The sequence below is a fragment of the Octopus sinensis genome, linkage group LG14 (genome assembly GCF_006345805.1).
Source record: "Octopus sinensis linkage group LG14, ASM634580v1, whole genome shotgun sequence".
Lineage (NCBI taxonomy): Eukaryota > Metazoa > Mollusca > Cephalopoda > Octopoda > Octopodidae > Octopus > Octopus sinensis.
Genome location: NC_043010.1, coordinates 28172544 through 28192336, shown reverse-complemented (window position 1 = coordinate 28192336; position 19793 = coordinate 28172544). Strand labels below are relative to the sequence as shown.

Sequence of the window (19793 nt, the reverse complement as noted above, 5' to 3'; positions counted from 1 at the left end):
CTAGCATGTCACTAAGCCTCTTACCCCTCCCCTGCGCTCGTGCTGACCCCCCACCCACTATCACCAACTACAAACTGATACAAGAAGATTGTCAGACAAATACAGGCTTCATAAACAGAAAAGTAATATAATTTGACAGGGCAATAAGTTATGGTGTTGTCTAATGACTTTTCAAGTAGTTGTCATTAAGTACAGTATGACAGGGCCAAGTCTGGTTTCACATACTCAAACATAAATATACACACCACACCCATATACCTGTAAACACACATAATCACACACACACACACACCACACACACACACACACATTCATATAAACACACATGCATACATAAGCACATGCATGCACACAAGCCCATATCTGCACTCAAAGAAACAGAATAGGTGTCAAAAGTTTATTTCCAGTCCTTTGGAAAATGTACCATTTTCACAATACTAAACATGATAATGATCATAAATATAACAACAACAACAACAACAACAATAATAATAATAATAATTCGTTTGTTTATTGGCCACAAGGGCTAACAAAAATCAGTTAAAACATAAAGGGACAAAACACAGGACGAAAGTTACAAAGGGTTTTGTCCATTTGAAAAAGTCTGTGTACAAAAGCAGGATAACAACGAAATGTAAGTAACAATTAAAACTCCCAATAGGAGGAGGCGCTTCGAAAGGTTACTCGTGGAAAAACCCATAAAAGCCACAGGAGCCTGGTCAAAAGGGGTGTAGTGAACCCCTTTCTCCTTTTATATTTTCTTTTAATTTACATTGAAGTGTAAAGCTTGTAGGGCAGACCATCCAAACCCGGCGATCTGCCTCTCGTGCAGCTCTTCATTGCTTCCTCCACTTCCCAGGCAGATATTGGCCAACATGTCGGTTGCGATGCCTGTCTCAAGAGCCTCGTCTAGTTTTCTAACTAAATCCTGCTCTGTTTTCCTACGTTCTACAGCTAGAGCCTTACTAAACCTAATTGACTCTGCTCTAATTCCTCTCTTGAGAGCAAACCACCAGTTGTTGTTGATGGTTGCCCCCGTGAGCGCCTGTTTAACTAATAAACTAATCTGGTTTCTGTAGGCTTTGCAAACCGTTAACGATGCGTTCAGCTTCCAGTAGTCGGGACCCTGTCTATGTAGCCTATCTAAGTCGACCATGCAGATCACAGATTTGTGGTCCGTGTAGTTGACTAGGTGGAATTGTGGACACCCTATGCTGTCCTTATCCGCTGGCCTACAGAAGACTCTATCTAAGTACGATCTAGACGACCAGATGCGATCAGTCCAAGTCCACATTGGCACATTCGGGTTGTCTAGTCAAAACCTGTTGGACAGCTGAAAGTGTCTGAGCATGTTGGCGAGGCTCTTGCACCCCCCTCTCCTATTAGATGCTCCCGTGCCCACCTGATCGAAACATTCGTCTAAGACAGCGTTCCAATCCCCAACTAGCACTAGACTGCGTGACGTTCCCAAGAAAACTTCCAGACGCTTGAAATAATCAGACTGCCCTGCTCCTGTTGGAGCATAGGCAGCCAGCAGTCTGAAAGCACCACTGTCACTACCGTCTACGACGAGGACCACCAACTTACCTTCCGGATCCAGGAAGACTGTCCTTATTTTCAAATCCAGGCCCTTCCGAAACAAAACCGCAGTACCACCACCACCCGCTCCCGGCCGACACGGAGATAGAAAAATCTCGTATCTGCCGAAAAGGGCCGCGAGTTCATGCGGGTCAGAGAGCCTGGTTTCACTAATGGCTGCTACATCCACCCTATGAGACCTCAGGTCATTTAACAGGTGACCCTGTTTCCAAGGTGACCCGAGGCCTCTTACATTTATGCTACCGATTCTGAGTTTTGCCATGTTTTAAAAGGGTAAGGAGAAAAAGGCTCCACTTACTGTTGTTGTTTGGTGGGGTGGCTCCCTTGTGCTTTTGCATGGGTGTTTCCATCAGGTTTTTGTAGAGGTTTTTGGAGAAATTTCTCCCTAGCGACCCAACATCGTTTGAGAATTTCTCCTTGATTTTATTATAATTGTCTTGTGTGATTTTAAATGTAAGCATGTGTGCTGGTGGTGTGTTGTGTGTGGGTATAATAAAATCTGACATTTTTGTGTCTGTGATGTTTTTCAGGTATGTTACTAACTGTTCATTGTTCGTGTTTATTACTGTAACGGTGTTGGTGGCGCCTGTGTGTGTGTTGGTATGTGTAGCAGTACTGGTGGAGAAGGTGTTGTTAATTGTTGTTGTTGTGAGTGCATGTTGTTGCTGTTGATATTAATAATAAGTTGATTAGAATTATATTAACAAATATCCAATAAAATACACCAGCCACCAACAGGCTGAATACCCAACAGAAGAACACAACTTGTGTTATACACACAACACACAATACAAACATTAATACAACAAAAGACTGCAACTAGACCCCCATAACAAAGCAAAATGATGTAATACAATACCAGGAAGAGTTTGCATTCTTCCAAAAACAAAAAGGATCGCACAATGCTGTACACACCCCAGCAACATGATGGTATGGCAGGTGAGGCAGTAGAAATTTGCCTGAAACTACCAGATGTTGAATAATAATAATGAGGATGATGATAATAATAATAATAACACCCTGATGCAGTGACAGGCAGTGGCTCTCTTGGCTTCTGATCTTAACTGATTGGAAGTGTTATCATGTACATTGTTTTGTCTTGGTATAAAAGATGGGCTACAGCAAATATTCTGCTCAATACCACAGATTTGCTTGTCAGTTGTTTGACCTTAACCAGTTGAGCATGTCCCTTAGTGGCTGATGATATGTGCATCTCTGATCACGAGCAGAAGTAGTGGGGAAGCATCATAGCCATGTGTTGAAAGGAATTCTTTGGGGTTTGAATAATTCACCTCTGGAAACATGGGTGGTTCGTTCAACATCCTTAAACAAGCATTATTCAGGGACCTTTTGAGCAAGATAGGCTACTCGACCTGAAGAAAATTCTAACTGGGCCCACCTGCAAGGTCATGCGCTGTTTATCTTGATATGAGATCATGTTGTGCAGATTTCTCAATATGGTTGTGATGCATATGCTTGGTGTACCCTTATCCAGATGGATAGTCATGTGGGGTATATTCTACCCCAGTGTCACTTTGTATATTCTACCCCAGTGTCACTTTAATGGCATGCAGTGCTCTCTCAATAATAATGATAATAATAATGATAATAATAATAATAATAATAATAATAATAATAATAATAATTATAATTATAATAACAATAATAATGATTTCAAATTTTGCCACCAGGCAATAACTTTGGGGGATGGGATGAGTCAGTTACATCAACCCCAGTGCTCAACTGGTCTTTATTTTTATCAACCTCAAAAGAAAATGAAAGGCAAAATCAATCCTGTTGGAAATTGAACTCAGAACATACAACTCTTCCTCTGACTTCTTTGGTCTTTTGGACATAAAAGAATAATCTTTTGAAGACAGGATGACTGTTTATCACAGAATACTTTTTGCCCTCCAAGAGGGATAGAATTTCAACACATTGCAAGTAACTCTACTACATATCAGTATATATTTAACCCTTTTGTTACCGAATTTATGATGAAGAATTTGGTAAAATAACCTTGTTGTGATAAAGCTGGTGTTTGGAACATAAATTAAAATGAAATTTTGATGGAAAGTCTTAATTCAGATATGAAAAGATTGAAAATAATGAAGAATTTAGTGCAATGATGCTGTATTTACTTCAAACTGGTGTTTGGAACATAAACAGGAAATCTTGATTAAAGGGTTTTTTTAATTTAGTTCATTTTAACCCTTTTGTTACCATTGGGCCTCACAGAGGCAATGACTAGGGATCGAGACTTTTGGCAATATGCTGTACTTGAGAAAAAGAAACATCAAGCCAAGTAAATTCATAGTCATGGTTGATGCTGATGTCACAGAACTGGCACCTGTGCCAGTGGCACATAAAAACCAGCTGTCAAACATTGGGCCTCTCGGAGGTAAAGTGAGCAATGCTAGTTGTACGTGAAAAGATCCTTTCAAGCGTTGGGCCTCACAGAGGCAATGACCAAGACCTTTTGGCGTTATGTCATGCTTGAGAAGAAGACCCATCAAGCCAAGCAAAATCACAGTCATGGAAGATACTGGTGTCATGCAAACAGCACCCGTGCCACTGGCACGTAAAAGCACCCGCTCTCAGAGTGGTTGATGTTAGGAAAGGCATCCAGCTGTAGAAAACCATGCCAAATCAGAGTGGGGTCTGCTGCAGCCTTCCAGCTGGCCAGCCCTGATCAATCTGTCCAACCCATGCCAGCATGGACAACAGATGATGATTTCTGTTGAAATAGAGTACCCCACTTTTTTTAAATCCCTTTAGAATTTAAAATGTCCGTATCTGGTCCAAATATTCTACTTGTTTTATGTTCAAACTAACCAGATCTGGCCTCTCACACCTACTCTACAATGTCACTTTAAAAATAAATAATCACATCATTGAAATCTTGAAGCTGCGAGATAATCCATGATTAATTCAAAACAATGTGAATAAATAAGCATTAGCATTCGACAGAATAATCTGAATGCTAAAGGGTTAAACCAAATTTGACAATAATGAAGAATTAATTGCAATAACGTCCTTATTAAACTGGTATTTGGAAACAAATTAGCATGGAATTTTGATGGAAACTTTTCATTTAGATTACTTTGACCCTTTTGTTACTATATTTCTAAAAGCCCTTGCTAAAAGTGACCTTGTCTGTGCTGGTGTCATGTAAAAGGCTCTCAGTCGACTCTGTAGGGTGGTTGGTGTTAGGAAGGGCTTCCAGCTGTAGAAATCTTGCCAAAACGGTCACAGAAGTCTGGTGTAGTATTCTACCTGGCTGGCTCCTGTCAAACCATCCAACCCATGCCAGCATGGAAGACTGACATTAAACGGTGGTGGTGGTGGTGGTGGTGGCAGTGGCAGCGGCAGTTGTTGTTTCTGTTGAGATATGCTACCTTCATTTAAACTAATTTATTAAACTGGTGTTTGAAACTTTAAAAAAATGAAATTTTGATGGAAGATTTTATTTCAGAACACTTTAAAAAAACTGGAGGTTTGTAGCACAGAACCAATGCTGATCTCCAAGAAGTTGGTATTAAAAGCATTGCTGAGCTAAGTAGCTAGCTAAGACCAAAAGAGCCTTGACTAATAAACACACTGGACATTCTAGTCCGAGATCTACTTAGTCTGAATAAAAGATATTAGATGATCACACAGCTGGAATACTTTGATGGTTGATGGTGATGGAGGTGGTGGTGGCAACAGTGGTGGTGGTGGTGATGGTAGTGGTGATGGTGGTGGTGATGGTGGTGGTGCTGGTGGTCATGGTAACATAGTGTTGCAGTAATAGACATTTGAATGTGGCTCTCTGCTGCAAGTTGATGTTGCTTAAATTGCTTCTCTATACTGGTGATAATGACAATGATGATGATGATGGTGGCGATGGTAGTGTGGTTGTTGTTGTTGTTGTTGTTTTGTTGGTGGTGGTGGTGGTATGAGTGAATTTATTATTTTCATTGTTGGCACGGTAGGGGTTGTGGTGGTGGTGGTGGTGGCGGCGGTGGTGGTCATATTGATCACATGCCACTGGTGATGTTGGGGATCGTGGCAGTATTAGTGGTCATGACAGCTGAAGTGGTGGTGGTGGTGGTGGTGGTGGTTGGTGCTGGTGCTGGTTGTAGCTGAGATAATACTGATGACTGTGATGCTGGTGTTGATGATGATGATGATGCTGATAGCAAGGCTAATATCGGTGGGAGTAGGAGACCAGCAAAAAAGTTGATCGAGATGATGGCAGTGTTTGTTGACAATGTCAGTCGTTGTTGTTTTAACAAAGATCCAAAACTGTATCCAGCTACAGCAGCTAATCTGACTACCACTGCTGCGTTAATTAAAGCTTTAGCCGTTCTGGATCACCTGGTCCTCGCAACTGTGGAGGTTTGAGCTCAATCCCTCTGTGTGTATGTGGCACCTTGGAAAAATGTCTTCTGTACCTTAATATAATCTTCACTTGACCAAAGTTTTATGAGTGAAACATGATGGACAAATTTAGTCGAAGCTTATCCTAGGGACAGTTCCATGTTTTGGGAAGGAGTAAATCTAATGCAGCTCCTGTTTTAGCATTGCAATCTGGTTTTTGAATTCTAATAATTGAATGTTGTAAGCATTCAATTATGGTCTTCAGTTTTGAAGATAACTTTGTCCCTTTCCTTCTGCCAACCTTGGAGTTCCTGAAAAGGGTCATCAGTGCCACTTTTCCTACTATGAATAATCCATTAAAAGACAAACAAAACGACAAGCATCTCCCTCACATCCTTCTTGGCCATTAGTCTTTAGTGATGATGCAAGCTGTAGAACAAGCTCAGCATGTAGAGTGCCAAACAGACAGACAGTCTGTAATACTTAATACCTTCCATTTGTGCCAAAATTACTAATAATAGCAATCAAATCAACATAGAACAAGCTAGTGGATTAGTCACTATGTTGTTGTGCAGCCTACAAGAAATAGAAGCCAAATCCTTCTCAAAGCACACTGTACTATCTTAACCCTTTAGCACTCAGATTATTTGGTCAAATGTTATGCTTATTTTGGAGGCGCAATGGCCCAGTGGTTAGGGCAGTGGACTCGCGGTCGGAGGATCACGGTTTTGATTCTCAGACTGGGCGTTGTGTGTGTTTATTGAGCGAAAATACCTAAAGCTCCACGAGGCTCCGGCAGGAGGTGGTGGCGACCCCTGTTGTACTTTTTCGCCCCAACTTTCTCTCACTCTTTCTTCCTGCTTCTTGAGTAATGCTGCAATGGACTGGCATCCCATCCAACTGGGGGGAACACATACACCATAGAAACCAGGAAACTGGGCCCATGAGCCTGGCTAGGCTTGAAAAGGGCACATAAATAAATAAAAAAATGTTTATTTATTCAAATAGATTTGAATTAATCATGCATTATCTTATAGCTTTGAGATTTTGATGATGCGATTGTCTGTTTTTAAAATGACATTGGAGGGTAGGTGCAAGCAGCCAGATCTAGCTGGACTGGACATAGAATAGGTAAAATATGGCTGGTTTACAGGTTAAAGAATTAAAGGGTATGTTCGAGAAAGTATTCATTTCTGAATACCAAATCCACTTACAAGGCTTTGGTTGGCCCAAGGCTATAGCAGAAGGCACTTGCCCAAGGTGCCATGCCAAGGGACTGAACCTAAAACCTCTGCTAAATCCACTCACATAACATTGGTCAGCCTGGGGTTATAATAGAAGACACTTGCCCAAGGTGCCATACTGTGGGACCGAACCTGGATCCATGTGGTTGGGAAGCAACACATCAGGTTTCTGCACAGTTTCTGTCTGCCAAATCTACTCACAAAGCATTGGTCAGCCTGGGTTTATAATAGAAGACACTTGTCGGAGGTGCCATGCAGTGGGACTGAACCTGAAACCACATGTTTTGAAAACAGACTTCTTAAAATTCAAACAGCCATATCTGTCTAAAATCTTCTATTTTTCTTTCTTTCTCTTCTTTCAGTGCCTATCTCATGTAAATACTAGGGATGGTTAAACAGAACAGTCAAGCTGAGTTTGTGAAATGTGTCATTGTTGGGGACCCAGGTGTTGGTAAGACCTGCCTGATTTGTGCATGGGCAACTGGAGTAAAATACTGCCTAAATGAACTTGTAAAAACACATGTTGCAACTGTGTGGGCCATAGACCACTACAGAACAGATCGGGAGGTAAGTTTCATTATTTTGGCACTTTCAGTTTTTATAACACTCATTTAACAACAGTGGAAGTGGTTGTACAGAAAACAATGGAGCCAGAGTAAGGACAGGGTGGAGTAAAAGTTCAGGAAATTTCTAGATCTGTTGATAACAAATGGATTCTCTCTGAACTCTGGTGATAGGGTGTGAAGGAGGAAGATATCTTTGAGCTGGAAACCTGGCTCAAATGCTTACAACAGAGTGGACTCCACTAATGCCAAAGAGTGGCATTAAACTGGACACTGAATTAAGTAAATGTGACCTAAGTAAGCTATGGTAGGATTTGAACTCAGAACATGAAGAGCTGGACGAAACACTGCAAAGTGTCTGGTTTGAAGTTCTTACAGGTCTGCCAATCCACAGCATTTGGCTGCTACTTTATTGACCTTGAAAGGATAAAAGACAGACTTGACCATGGCGTGATTTGAACCCATGATGTAGAGAGTCAGAACAAATGTCATGAAGCAATAGCGACCTGTTCAATGTTCTTATGACTCTGCCAATTCTCACCTCTTTTATTATTTAAAGGTAGTCAAATGGTAGAATTGTTGGTACAGTGAAGAAAATGCTTTGCAATGTTTCTTCCAAATTTTTATATTCTGGGTTCAAATCTTATCCAAGTTAACTTTGCCTTACTTTACTCACCTTACTCCTCCTCATTGAAAGATTTCTTGCTTTGTGTGTATGTTAGAAATAGCTACTGCTGTTGTTATTCTTCTTAAGCAACAAGATGGGTAAGGCTGATTTCACTGCATCTGTTCTGTGGTTTGGGCGACGTCTGGCAGGTCGGGAGCGGAAGTCCACTTTTCTCGGATCCGAAGGGCAAGGATAGGGTCACTGGCCAGAGTGTCTGGGGGATTTGGTATTTGTGGCGGGCGAGGGATCTGTGGACAGTCATAGATGACATGCTCCACCGTTTCCTCCCCCCCACTCCAGACTTTCTGTAGGTTCTGTCTATGGCTCGGTCGATCTTGTAGAGCCAGTACTTGAGGTCCGGGTGATGACCACTTCTAAGTCGGCTGAGTGTCACCTGCTGCTGCCTGGTTAGAGACGAATCAGCTGTTGCTGTTGTTATTGTTGAGTGAGAGAGTAGTGCTCTCAAAGTGACACAGAGGTACAAATATATGAAGCCCAGTATACCCATCATGACTACCAATCTGATAAGGATACACCAGGCACATGCATCACAACCATATGCACACAACATGGTGATATCATATCAAGGTAAACAGCACATGACCTTACAGGTGGGGGCCCAGTTAGAATTTTCTTCAGGTCAAGTAGCCCCTCCCTCTCAAAAGGTCCCTGAATAAGGTTTGATTAAGGATGTTGAATGAAACACCCATGTTTCCAGAGATAAATTATCCAAACTGCAAAGAATCCCTCTCAACACATGGCTATGATGCTTCCCCACTACTGCTTGTGATCAGAAATGCACATATCGTCAGCCACCAAGGGATTATTATTTGATGGAAACTCACAGCTTATTTTGCTGGGTCTGATGGAAAGTGTCAGCTGTCCACAGCCAGCAGACTAAGGTGACACTTGTTTACTTGTCATGCTTCAAAAACCCTGCAGAGAAATCTTGCAGTACCAAGCAATGATGTTTTTCTGGGTGTTCTAGAATTATTATTATTATTTTTATTACTGTTATTATTATCAATAATATTAATTCGCTAACATTTTGTACCTGTTGTGTGCGTCACACTTCTTTGAAGTGGCAAAGCGAGAGAGAGGAGGAGAGAGAGAAGAAGTAAGAGAGTAAGAGTGAAAGAGACATCAGTGGTGGCGGCATTCATTTTGTGCTTTTAAATGTTTCAAAGAGGAAGTAAAAGAGAAAGAAAGTGAGAGAGTGAAAGAGAATGAGAGAGAGAATGACAGAGACAGTGAATGGTGATGGCATTCATTTTGTGTTTTTAAATGTTTCAGAGAGGACGTAAGAGAGAAAGAAAGAGTGAGAAAAAGTGATAGAGAAAGAGAGAGTGAAAGAGACAGTGAATGGTGACGGCATTCGTTTTGTGTTTTTAAATGTTTATCACATTGCAAGAGAAGTAGATACATAGATACATATACACATTATTTAATCAAAAGCGGAAGAGAAAAGGGACACAAAAGAAGTGAAAGAGACAGAGAGAAAGTGAGAGAGACAAGCAAATATTGGCTGTCAGTTTCACTTTCCATTATCACACAAGAATAGAATTAACTCACAGATGGTTGAGTACTCCACAGCTACAACTTGAGACATGTATATATATATATATAAAAAATTAAATAAGGGTAGGAATTGATATTAATCAATTAAAACCAGTGGCCTAGCATATTTTTAAAAAATTCAAAGATTAAATGTTTTTTTACATACAAAATTTAGAGGACTAAAAGTGGACAGTGTGTATGCTAGATATAGACGTCAAAATCGCCATTTTCCATGAAGAATGTGTTCTCAAGAAAAAATTCAGCGAAAAACCAAAGTGTAAAAATAAGCAAAACAAATGAAAATATACGAAATAAAAAAAATGATTACCTATGTACTAATTAGTTTCACTTGTTAATATTTACATATATGGATACGTAAACATCTGCAAGATCATCAGCATAGTCTGTCGTTTACAAAACACAATTACCAGAACTAGATACAGAACGCTCGACTGAAATCCAGTGTGTATAAAGTTCTACAAATTACATTTAATTACAAATTAAATTTTGTATATATATATATGTATATATATATATATATATATATATATATATATAATATATATATATAAACAAGTCAAATTGCGATAAAATAACATTAATTATTATCGCTGGTATTTCTAGCACAAGCCATATATTTTTCATATATCAGTACATTAAGGCGAAATATGTGCTAGAAACACAGAAGCTAGATAAATTTAGTGAAATGAAGATAAAAACATTTACTAACTCGGTTCCTCTTAGACTGCAGTTTCGTTCTTTTCAGCAATAAAGATAATTTATTTGCTCAGGGAGAATTCATCGATAAGAGCCCTGTTGTTCTGAGATCCTAACTCACTAGAAGCATGTGCTTCTAATGATTTGCTCTCTCTAACTAATCAGATCACTGCGCAGACTCAGAACGTCCCGACAAAACTAGGGATTTCTGGTATATTGTCTAACGCTCAAAATTTATCGAGAAATATGTAAACAAGTCAAATTGCGATAAAATAACATTAATTATTATCGGTGGTATTTCTAGCACAAGCCATATATTTTTCATATATCAGTACATTAAGGCGAAATATGTGCTAGAAACACAGATATATATATATATATATATATATACATACATATATATATATATATATAATATATATATATATATATATATATATATAAAGCCATTAGAGCAAAGAAACAGGCTCGGAAAGCCTAGAGGGATGGGGGTAGCAGGGAACTGAACCAGGTAGCCAAAAGGGAGCCTGGGCGGCAGGTATACATAGCCAAGGGTGAAACAGAAAAGAAGTTTGTCAATGTCCAGCGACGTGAGGACCAAAGAACTGAGGTATTTGGGATCACAAGACAGTGTGTGAGAGAAAATTGTGATGTCACAGGAGAGAAATGCATCTGCATGGATGATGGTGCACTTGCTTTCAATGTGTCTGAAAAGAAAGAGGCTTGCAGAAGCCATTATGAGAGACTGCTGAATGTGGAGAATGAATGGGAGGAAGAGAGCCTGCCAAATGTTGGACCAGTAGAGGGACCAGCTATCCGAATAGATAGCTCCCTAGTAGTTAAAGCAATTAAGGGTATGAAACCAGGAAAAGCCCCCGGCTCATCAGGAATCACTGCTGAGATGCTTAAAACATCTGGTGGTGTGGGCAATGGCCTAGTCACCCACATTGTAAACCAGGTAGTTCAAAATGGAATCATACTCAATGACTGGTGTAGCAGCACCATAGTCAACTGCTACAAGGGTAAAGGTGATGCTCTAGATAGAAATAACTACAGGGGTATTAAACTGTTGGATCAGGTGATGAAGGTCACAGAGAGGGTCATAGCCCATCTCATTAGGGAGAGAGTTTGCTTAGATGAGATGCAGCTCGGTTTTGTGCCAGGTAGAAGCACCACTGATGCCATATTCCTGGTTCGACAACTGCAGGAGAAATACCTAGTTAAAGAAAAACCCTTCTACATAGCTTTTGTGGACTTGGAGAAAGCCTTTGACAGGGTCCACTGATCCCTTATCTGGTGGGCGATGCGGAAACTGGAGATTGACAAATGGTTAATAAGGGCTGTACAGGCCCTATACAGAGAGGCTGTCAGCAAGGTTAGGATTAGCAATGAGTATAGTGAAGAATTCCGGGTAGAAGTAGGGGTCCACCAAGGTTCAGCCCTCAGTCCCCTTTTATTCATCATAGTCCTCCAGGCAATAACAGAGGAATTCAAGATGGGTTGCCCCTGGGAGCTCCTCTATGCGGATGACCTGGCCCTCATAGCAGAATCACTACCAGAACTAGAAAAGAAATTCCAGGTGTGGAAGCTAGGTTTAGAATCAAAAGGCCTTAGAGTCAATGTAGCAAAGACCAAAGTTATAGTCAGTAGGAAGGCGATCTGTAGAAAAGGTGTAGGTAGAAACTTCATCAGATGTACCCAGTGTAAGCTATGGACACATAAGAGGTGCAGCACCATCAAAGGAAAATTAACTGAGAAGATAACTTTTGTGTGCGGCAGATGTACAGGAGCAATAGACACCATTGATACTCAGAAAACAGATTCCATTACACTCCTGGGGAAGAAACTAGAAGTAGTTGATAGTTTCCGCTACCTAGGTGACCAAGTTAGTAGTGGGGGTGGATGCTCAGAGAGTGTTACCACTAGAATAAGAATAGCCTGGGCAAAGTTCAGAAAGCTTCTACCCCTACTGGTGACAAAGGGTCTCTCACTCAGAGTGAAAGGTAGATTGTATGACGCATGTGTGCAAACTGCCATGCTTCACGGTAGTGAAACATGGGCTATAACTGCAGAGGACATGCATAGGCTTGAAAGAAATGAAGCTAGCATGATCCGCTGGATGTGTAATGTCAGTGTGCATACACGACAGAGTGTAAGTGCCCTGAGAGAAATGCTGGACATAAGAAGCATTGGATGTGACGTGCAAGAGAGACGTTTGCGCTGGTATGGTCATGTACTGCGAATGGATGAGGAGAGAAGGAATCTGGGGTAGAGATAGACCCAGAAAGATATGGGATGAGGTGGTCAAGCATGATCTTCGAACGCTGGGCCTCACAGAGGCAATGACGGAAGACCGAGACCTCTAGAGATATGCTGTGACTGCGAAGACCCGACAATAATGTGAGTTCACTGCTGTCTCCTGCCCCAGCCCTTCCAAAGTGCCTTGGATCATAGGACGGCTTGCTGTACTTACCTTGGATCATAGGGCAACCTGCTGTGCTTGAGGAGACCTATTGAGTCAAGTACATCAACATCAAAAGATCAAATGGAAATTGTAGTTGTGATACCTGTGCTGCTGGCACGTAAAATGCACCATCCATACGTGGCCAATGCCAGCACTGTCTTGACTGGCATCCGTGCCGGTGGCACGTAAGAAACACCAACTGTATGTGGCTGATGCCAGCGCCGCCTTGTCTGGCTTCCGTGTTGGTGGCACGTAAAAACCACCAACTGATCATGACTGTTTCAAGCCTCCCCTAGCACCTGTGCCAGTAGCACATAAAAAGCACCATCCATACATGGTCGATGCCAGCACCACCTTGAAGGGCTTCCATGCTGGTGGTACGTAAAAAGCACCAACCGATCGTGGCTGTTGCCAGCCTCACCTGGCACGTAAAATGCACCCACTACACTCATGGAGTGGTTGGCGTTATGAAGGGTATCCAGCTATAGAAACACTGCCAGATCAGACTGGAGCCTGGTGCAACCTCCTGGTTTCCCAGACCCCGGTCAAACCGTCCAACCCATGCTAGCATGGAAAACAGACGTTAAATGATGATGATGATGAATGTAATTTGCATGTGTGTATATAGTATAGGTTAGTTAAAACATGTTTGCAATAAGTGTTGTGTGGTGGAAATAAACGCAATTACCAAACTTTTATTTATAAATCCATTTATTATTTCACTCTTTTGCATTTCAATTTGTACATTTGTACTCAGAAATTTTCAACAACTGCATGCCAGAAGAAATGGAAAAAAAAAGAAATTCCCAGAATTAAACTTAGCCCAAGTGGTGCAAAATATTCCATTCACACTAAACAGACTTCAGTTTCCACTCCGACTTGCATATTCAATGACAATTAATAAGGCTCAAGGGAAAACATTTGAAAAAGTTAGAATACATTTGCCTCAACTGGTATTTTCTCATGGCCAGTTATATGTTGCATTTTCAAGAGCACGAGCTATGAACAATATCAAAGTAAGTGTTGTGACACTGAGATAACAGACAAGGCCAAAAATGTGGTGTGACGTACACACAAAATATTGTCTACCATGAGGTACTGTAAGGAAGACCACCGCACCAGCTAGCATCATCAGCACACAAGCCACTCCATCATTATACATCCACATTACACCTTTAAGATCAGGGAAACAGTTAGGGGCCTGCTGGATCTCTCTCAGCATACAAGCAAACCACAAAATTGCACCAACCAGCATCACCACTACCTCCAAGCCTGTCATGTATGTATGTGTGTGTGTTTGTCCCAACACCACCATTGTTTGTCAACTGATGTTGGTGCATTTGTGTCCTTGTAATTTAGCTGTTCAGCAGAAGAGACTGATAGAATAAGTACCAGGCTTACAGGGAATAAGTCCAGGGGTCAATTTCTTCGACTAAAGGGTGGTGCTGCAGCATGGTCACCGTGAAATGACTGAAACAAGTAAAAGAATACCAGAAAAACGTTCCGTACCACTAAACCAAGAAGGTTCTTTGAATATGTTATGATGTATTCTAAGGTTAAATAGTAATTCTGTTTACATTTGTGTAACTGAGATATTTTGGCTGGAGTATATAGCCATTGGTGTTACATTACATTCCATATTCTGTAACTGTCACAGTATACTTTTCTAGGCCTGAAATTTTTGTGGGGAGGGGGCAAGTTGATGAGCAACTGGTACTTAATTTATCGACCCTTGGAAGGACGAAAGGTAAAGTCAATCTCAGAAGAATTTGAATTCAGAACGTAGACAGATGGTCATAATATGCAAGCATTTCTCATGGCACCAGTACACTGTTTTGAGATGATTACATTTTTTACGTTTCCATGAATTTTTCACATGTCCAGCTAGTTATTATTATTATTATTTCTTTTTATCACAAGTTTTGTTGGAACTTCTGGCTTACTACCTGCAACCTGTGGTACCATGCTATCCGTTCTTTTCAGCTATCTAATACTTCCCTGATTATTCTGGCGGTGTCAAGAAGGCAAACTTTTTGTAACAATTCTGCTGGGCACTCTATTCTGTTTTCCTTTATATTCCTTTTGATGCCTTCTGATACTGTCCCCAAGGACCCAACAATAATTGGCACTATCTTTACCTGCTTCACTGTCCATAGCTGGGCTATTTTGTACTTAAGAGGGTTGTATCTATCTATCTTTTCACCTTCGTTCTTGACTATTTATGGGTCAAAGAGGCATTATATAGCATATGTGGCTCATCTTGACCACCACCACTAGGTCCGGTCTGTTATCCTCTAGCACTTGATCTGCTTGGATTGGGAAATCCCAGAGGATTTTGCTAGTCTCCAACTCCACCACTCTCTGCAGTTTGTGCTCATACCATGTCTTGCCTCTCTCTAACCCCTACTTTACACACAGTTTCCAATGTAGCACTTTCACTACCTTATTGCACTGCCACAACTTGTGGTTTTGAAGAATTGTAGGGCATTCATTCATGATATGGGCCATGGTTTTTGTCTACTCTGTTATAGATGTGACACAGTGGAGACACTTGTTCATTCCTATGGTTGACCCTCCAATTCGTGGCCAAAGCTTGGTCTTGTGCTGCTAGTATAGTGCTCTCAGTTCGTTTTTGTAGTATTTCTTTCATCAGCCAGTCCCACCTATTTTTTCCAGCAACTTCTGTTTTGGCTACTTGGAATTGATCATGTAGTCCCTTCTTGCGTAATTCTTCTTCATGTCCTTTTGGTACTTCTTCCTTTGTTTTTCCCTTTTTTCTCTGCTTTCAATACTCCCTCATTCCTATCTGACACTAGCAAGGTTTCCCTACTTTGGGATAGGTATCTCCTTAAGCTCCCAAGTTTCATATGTACACAGTTCCCTTCCTGCATTTGCTCTCGTCATGTATAGGCAATCAGTGTCTGCACGTGGATGATGGGCTCTATGCATCATTAGGAGATTTCTTGTTTTCCTGTTCATCTTTAGCCCCTCCTCTGTCCACTTCAGGGTTCCAGCGCCATACTGAACTACTGCAACTGTGCACAAGTTTATTGCCAAAATTATGTTTCTGGCATTCAGCTTTGAAGCCAATATTTTTCTCACTTGCCGTAGGTACTCTCGCTTTGTTTTTCCCTTCATGTCGTGTTTAATTCCATCTGCTTCAAGTATTCCCAGGTATTTATAACTGGATCGAGGTTCAATTGCTTTCATCATTTCACCACTTGGAATCCATATGCCTTCTGTCCTGACCACCACCACCACCACCACTACCGCCACCGCCACCGCCATTATTCAGTAGTCTTATTTTTATCATATGCTTTCACTGCACTACCGAGTGCAGCTCTGTGTGGTTTGTTGTGATGCTCTTGTTTTTTCTGTATTGAAAGTGTTTTGCGTAGGATGTGTGTAGTGCCTAGTAGTGCAATTTTCTCTATGTTATATATATTTGTAAGTCATGGTGTTTTTGTTATGTATTTGCCTGAATATTTTTTATCATACCTAATGCGCCCACTATGATAGGAATTGTTTCTGTCTTTAGACTCCACATTCATTTTACCTCTATTTCCAACTCTTTGCAAAGTTTCTCCATTTCTTTTAGAGAAATGTTGTCATCTGTTGTTATTGATCCATCGATTGGATGACATTTTTTCTTGATGATCTCTGACAACTCTATCTGGCCTATTGTCCTTAATTTCTCTATCTGTGTGTATTGGCATATCCCAGAGTATGGTTGGTTTCTCAATTTCTGTAGCCTTATCATTATTATTATTATTATTATTATTATTATTATTTTTATTATTATTATCATCATCATCATTATTATTATTGTTGTTATTATTATTATTATTATTATTATTATTATTATTATTATTATTATTATTATTATTATTATCATTACTAAAACAGCAAGATGGTAGAGTCATTAGCACATTCTAAGTTTAAATTCCACCAAGGTTAACCTTGAATTTCATCCTTTTGTGGGGTCAATAAATTAAGTACCAGTGAAACACTAGGGGGGGGGGGTCGATGTAATCGACTAGTCTCCTCACCCAAAATTCCAGACCTTGAGTCTAGAGTAGAATGTATTATCACTACTACTACTGCTACTGCTGCTGCTACTACTACTACTACTACTACTACTACTACTACTACTACTACTACTACTACTACTACTACTACTACTAATGCTGCTGCTAAATATGAGTGAATATAAAAGAGAAACATTGGTAATAGTGGTGGTGGTGGTGCGTGTGTGTGTGTGTGTTTGTGTGCGTGGAAGTGGGGATTAATAATGTTGGTAGTTTCGTCTGTTTTCATTTATGAAACAAACAAAACCAAATATCTTTTTTTTTTTAAAATCTGTTTAGCTTTGCGGTTATGAAAAATATAAACAGACAGATTAACCACACCTTTAATCCTGTTTATTTTAGTTTTATACACTGATGTACACACACACAAACACACACACACACACACACACACACACACAGATATTTGAATGTGTGTGTGTGTGTGTGTGTGTGTGTATGTATATATATATATATATACACACACACACACACACAAACATAAAAATATATACACACATATGAAAATATACATATATGTATATATAATTATTGTGTCTGAGGAGAGTCATTCTGACTTAATGCCTTATCATTTAACACACTCACTGGTTCAATTTCCACTCATTTACTAATATTTTAAAAATTATTTTTATAATTTGTATACATTTATTTTATTATAAATGCAAAACAACATCACAGAGGAATTGGCATAAGCTTAAGTCTCTCTCTCTCTCTAACCGCTCAGTCAAAGTCGACTCTCGATCAGTGTCCTCCAGTCAGTTCTATCCTGGGCCTCTTCTTTCAGATTGATGGTGTCAAGCCATCAGGTTCTTGGTCGGCCTCTTACTCTCTTGCCACTGACCATTCCGAGCATGATGTCCTTCTCCAGGGATTTTCTCCGCATAATATGACTGAAATATGCCAATCTATGCTTGGTGATCCTAGCTTCTAGCGACATTTTCGGCCTGATCTGCTTAAGAACTTCTCCATTGTCGTTTTGCATTTATAATAAAATAAATGTATACAAATTATAAAAATAATTTTAAAAATATACAGCACTTCATGGATTTTCACATATCACGGGGTGGGGGGTGGAATGTAACACCTGCAATAGTCGAGGGATTACTATAATGTGAATAAAGGATAAACCGAAACCTTTAACAAATCCGTTATGAAGATTTCATTCCAGTCTCCATTGAAACCATGCTAAAGAAGACATTAGAACACAATGCAGCATCAAAAAGGATGATGACACACAACAGACGGAGCCAATGACTATTGAAGAAGGTGCAAGAAGCTAAAGTAATAAACCACAATAGGTGAACTGCAATATGGCAAGGGATTACTGTATGTGACCCTCTTCTAGCTGCTTCTTTCACACTTTAACTGTTTATCCCATAGTATAAAACCACTTCTTTCTCTACTGTAGCCCACTTCAGTCAAAAGCAATTCTTAGTCTTGCTGGAAGCATGGCAACCTCACTAGTGTTGGTGCCATACATAAAAAAGCATCCAGTACACTCTGTAAAGTGTTTGTTATTAAGAAGGGCAGCCAGCCATAAAAGCCAGGCCAAAGCATACACAGGGGCACAATGCACATCTTTAAGCCTGTCAAATCATCGTTGTCGTCGTCGTCATTTAAGGTCTGTTTTCCATGCTTGCAAAAGTTTCTCTTTATCTTTTTCTGCAGATTCTGGAACGTTCTTGGATTGATGTTGATGGCGCCTGTGTTTCTCTGCGACTCTGGGATACATTTGGTTACCATGACAAAGATAGACGATTTGCTTACGGAAGGTAAATGAAATTTGATGTGTTCATACACACTCACACATGCACACATGCAATTAAGGAAAATATTTGAAAGCTCAGTGTTGTATTTGTATTAAATTTTTTTCTCTTGGAGTTTCCTTACTTCTGCAGTGCCATGCTCTCCACTCTGAAACTCAAAAAACTGTCTGAATTTTCCACTTTATAAAAAAACTACAGTCCATTGTATATTAGAAGTATGTTGATAACACTTTGCATATAATGAATATGGTTTAGATTTACAAGTGAAGAAACAAGAAAAAAATTAATTTGATCACCAGAATTTATGAACATGAGAAAATTACTATTTTTAAATCTCACAATGTGAGATATTCAGCAACAGTACTTTGTAGTAAAGATTGTTTGCCAACATAACATGGCAGTCCTGGTTTAGGACTAATGTTGCTGTAATTTAGCCCCAGGAGACATTCTGTGCTGATGAAGAGAAATAACCCAGAAATCATGATACACAGATATTGTTTTGAGCTGAGTTGGGGTGCTACATTCCCTTGTTTGAAAATATGAGGACACAGATCGTGTCGTATAGCTAGCTGGAGATGATGTCTCCTGGGGCTAAATTGCAGCAACATTTGTCCTAAACCAGAACTGCCATGTTATGTTGGCAAACAATTTTTACTTCATAAAATCATTTGTTGAGTATTGTGGGTCAGAGAAGACAGTAGAAGGAACTTTAGGAAATAAAAAAAAAGCCGAACAGAATGGCTACAGCCAATAAGTAGAGTCTGTA

At 40.1% G+C, this 19793-nt stretch overlaps 1 protein-coding gene across 3 annotated transcripts in view; it reads left to right on the top strand.

The window, feature by feature from the left end:
- Positions 1 to 19793, top strand: part of LOC115219149 (rho-related BTB domain-containing protein 2) — an 83109-nt gene that overhangs the window by 34837 nt on the left and 28479 nt on the right. For all 3 annotated transcript variants that reach the window (XM_029789251.2, XM_029789252.2, XM_029789253.2), the window contains exons 2-3: positions 7568 to 7772; positions 18930 to 19033. In XM_029789251.2, coding sequence (XP_029645111.1) covers positions 7593 to 7772; positions 18930 to 19033 — 284 coding nt within the window. In that variant the 5' untranslated portion in view covers positions 7568 to 7592. The remainder of the gene's footprint in view (positions 1 to 7567; positions 7773 to 18929; positions 19034 to 19793) is intronic.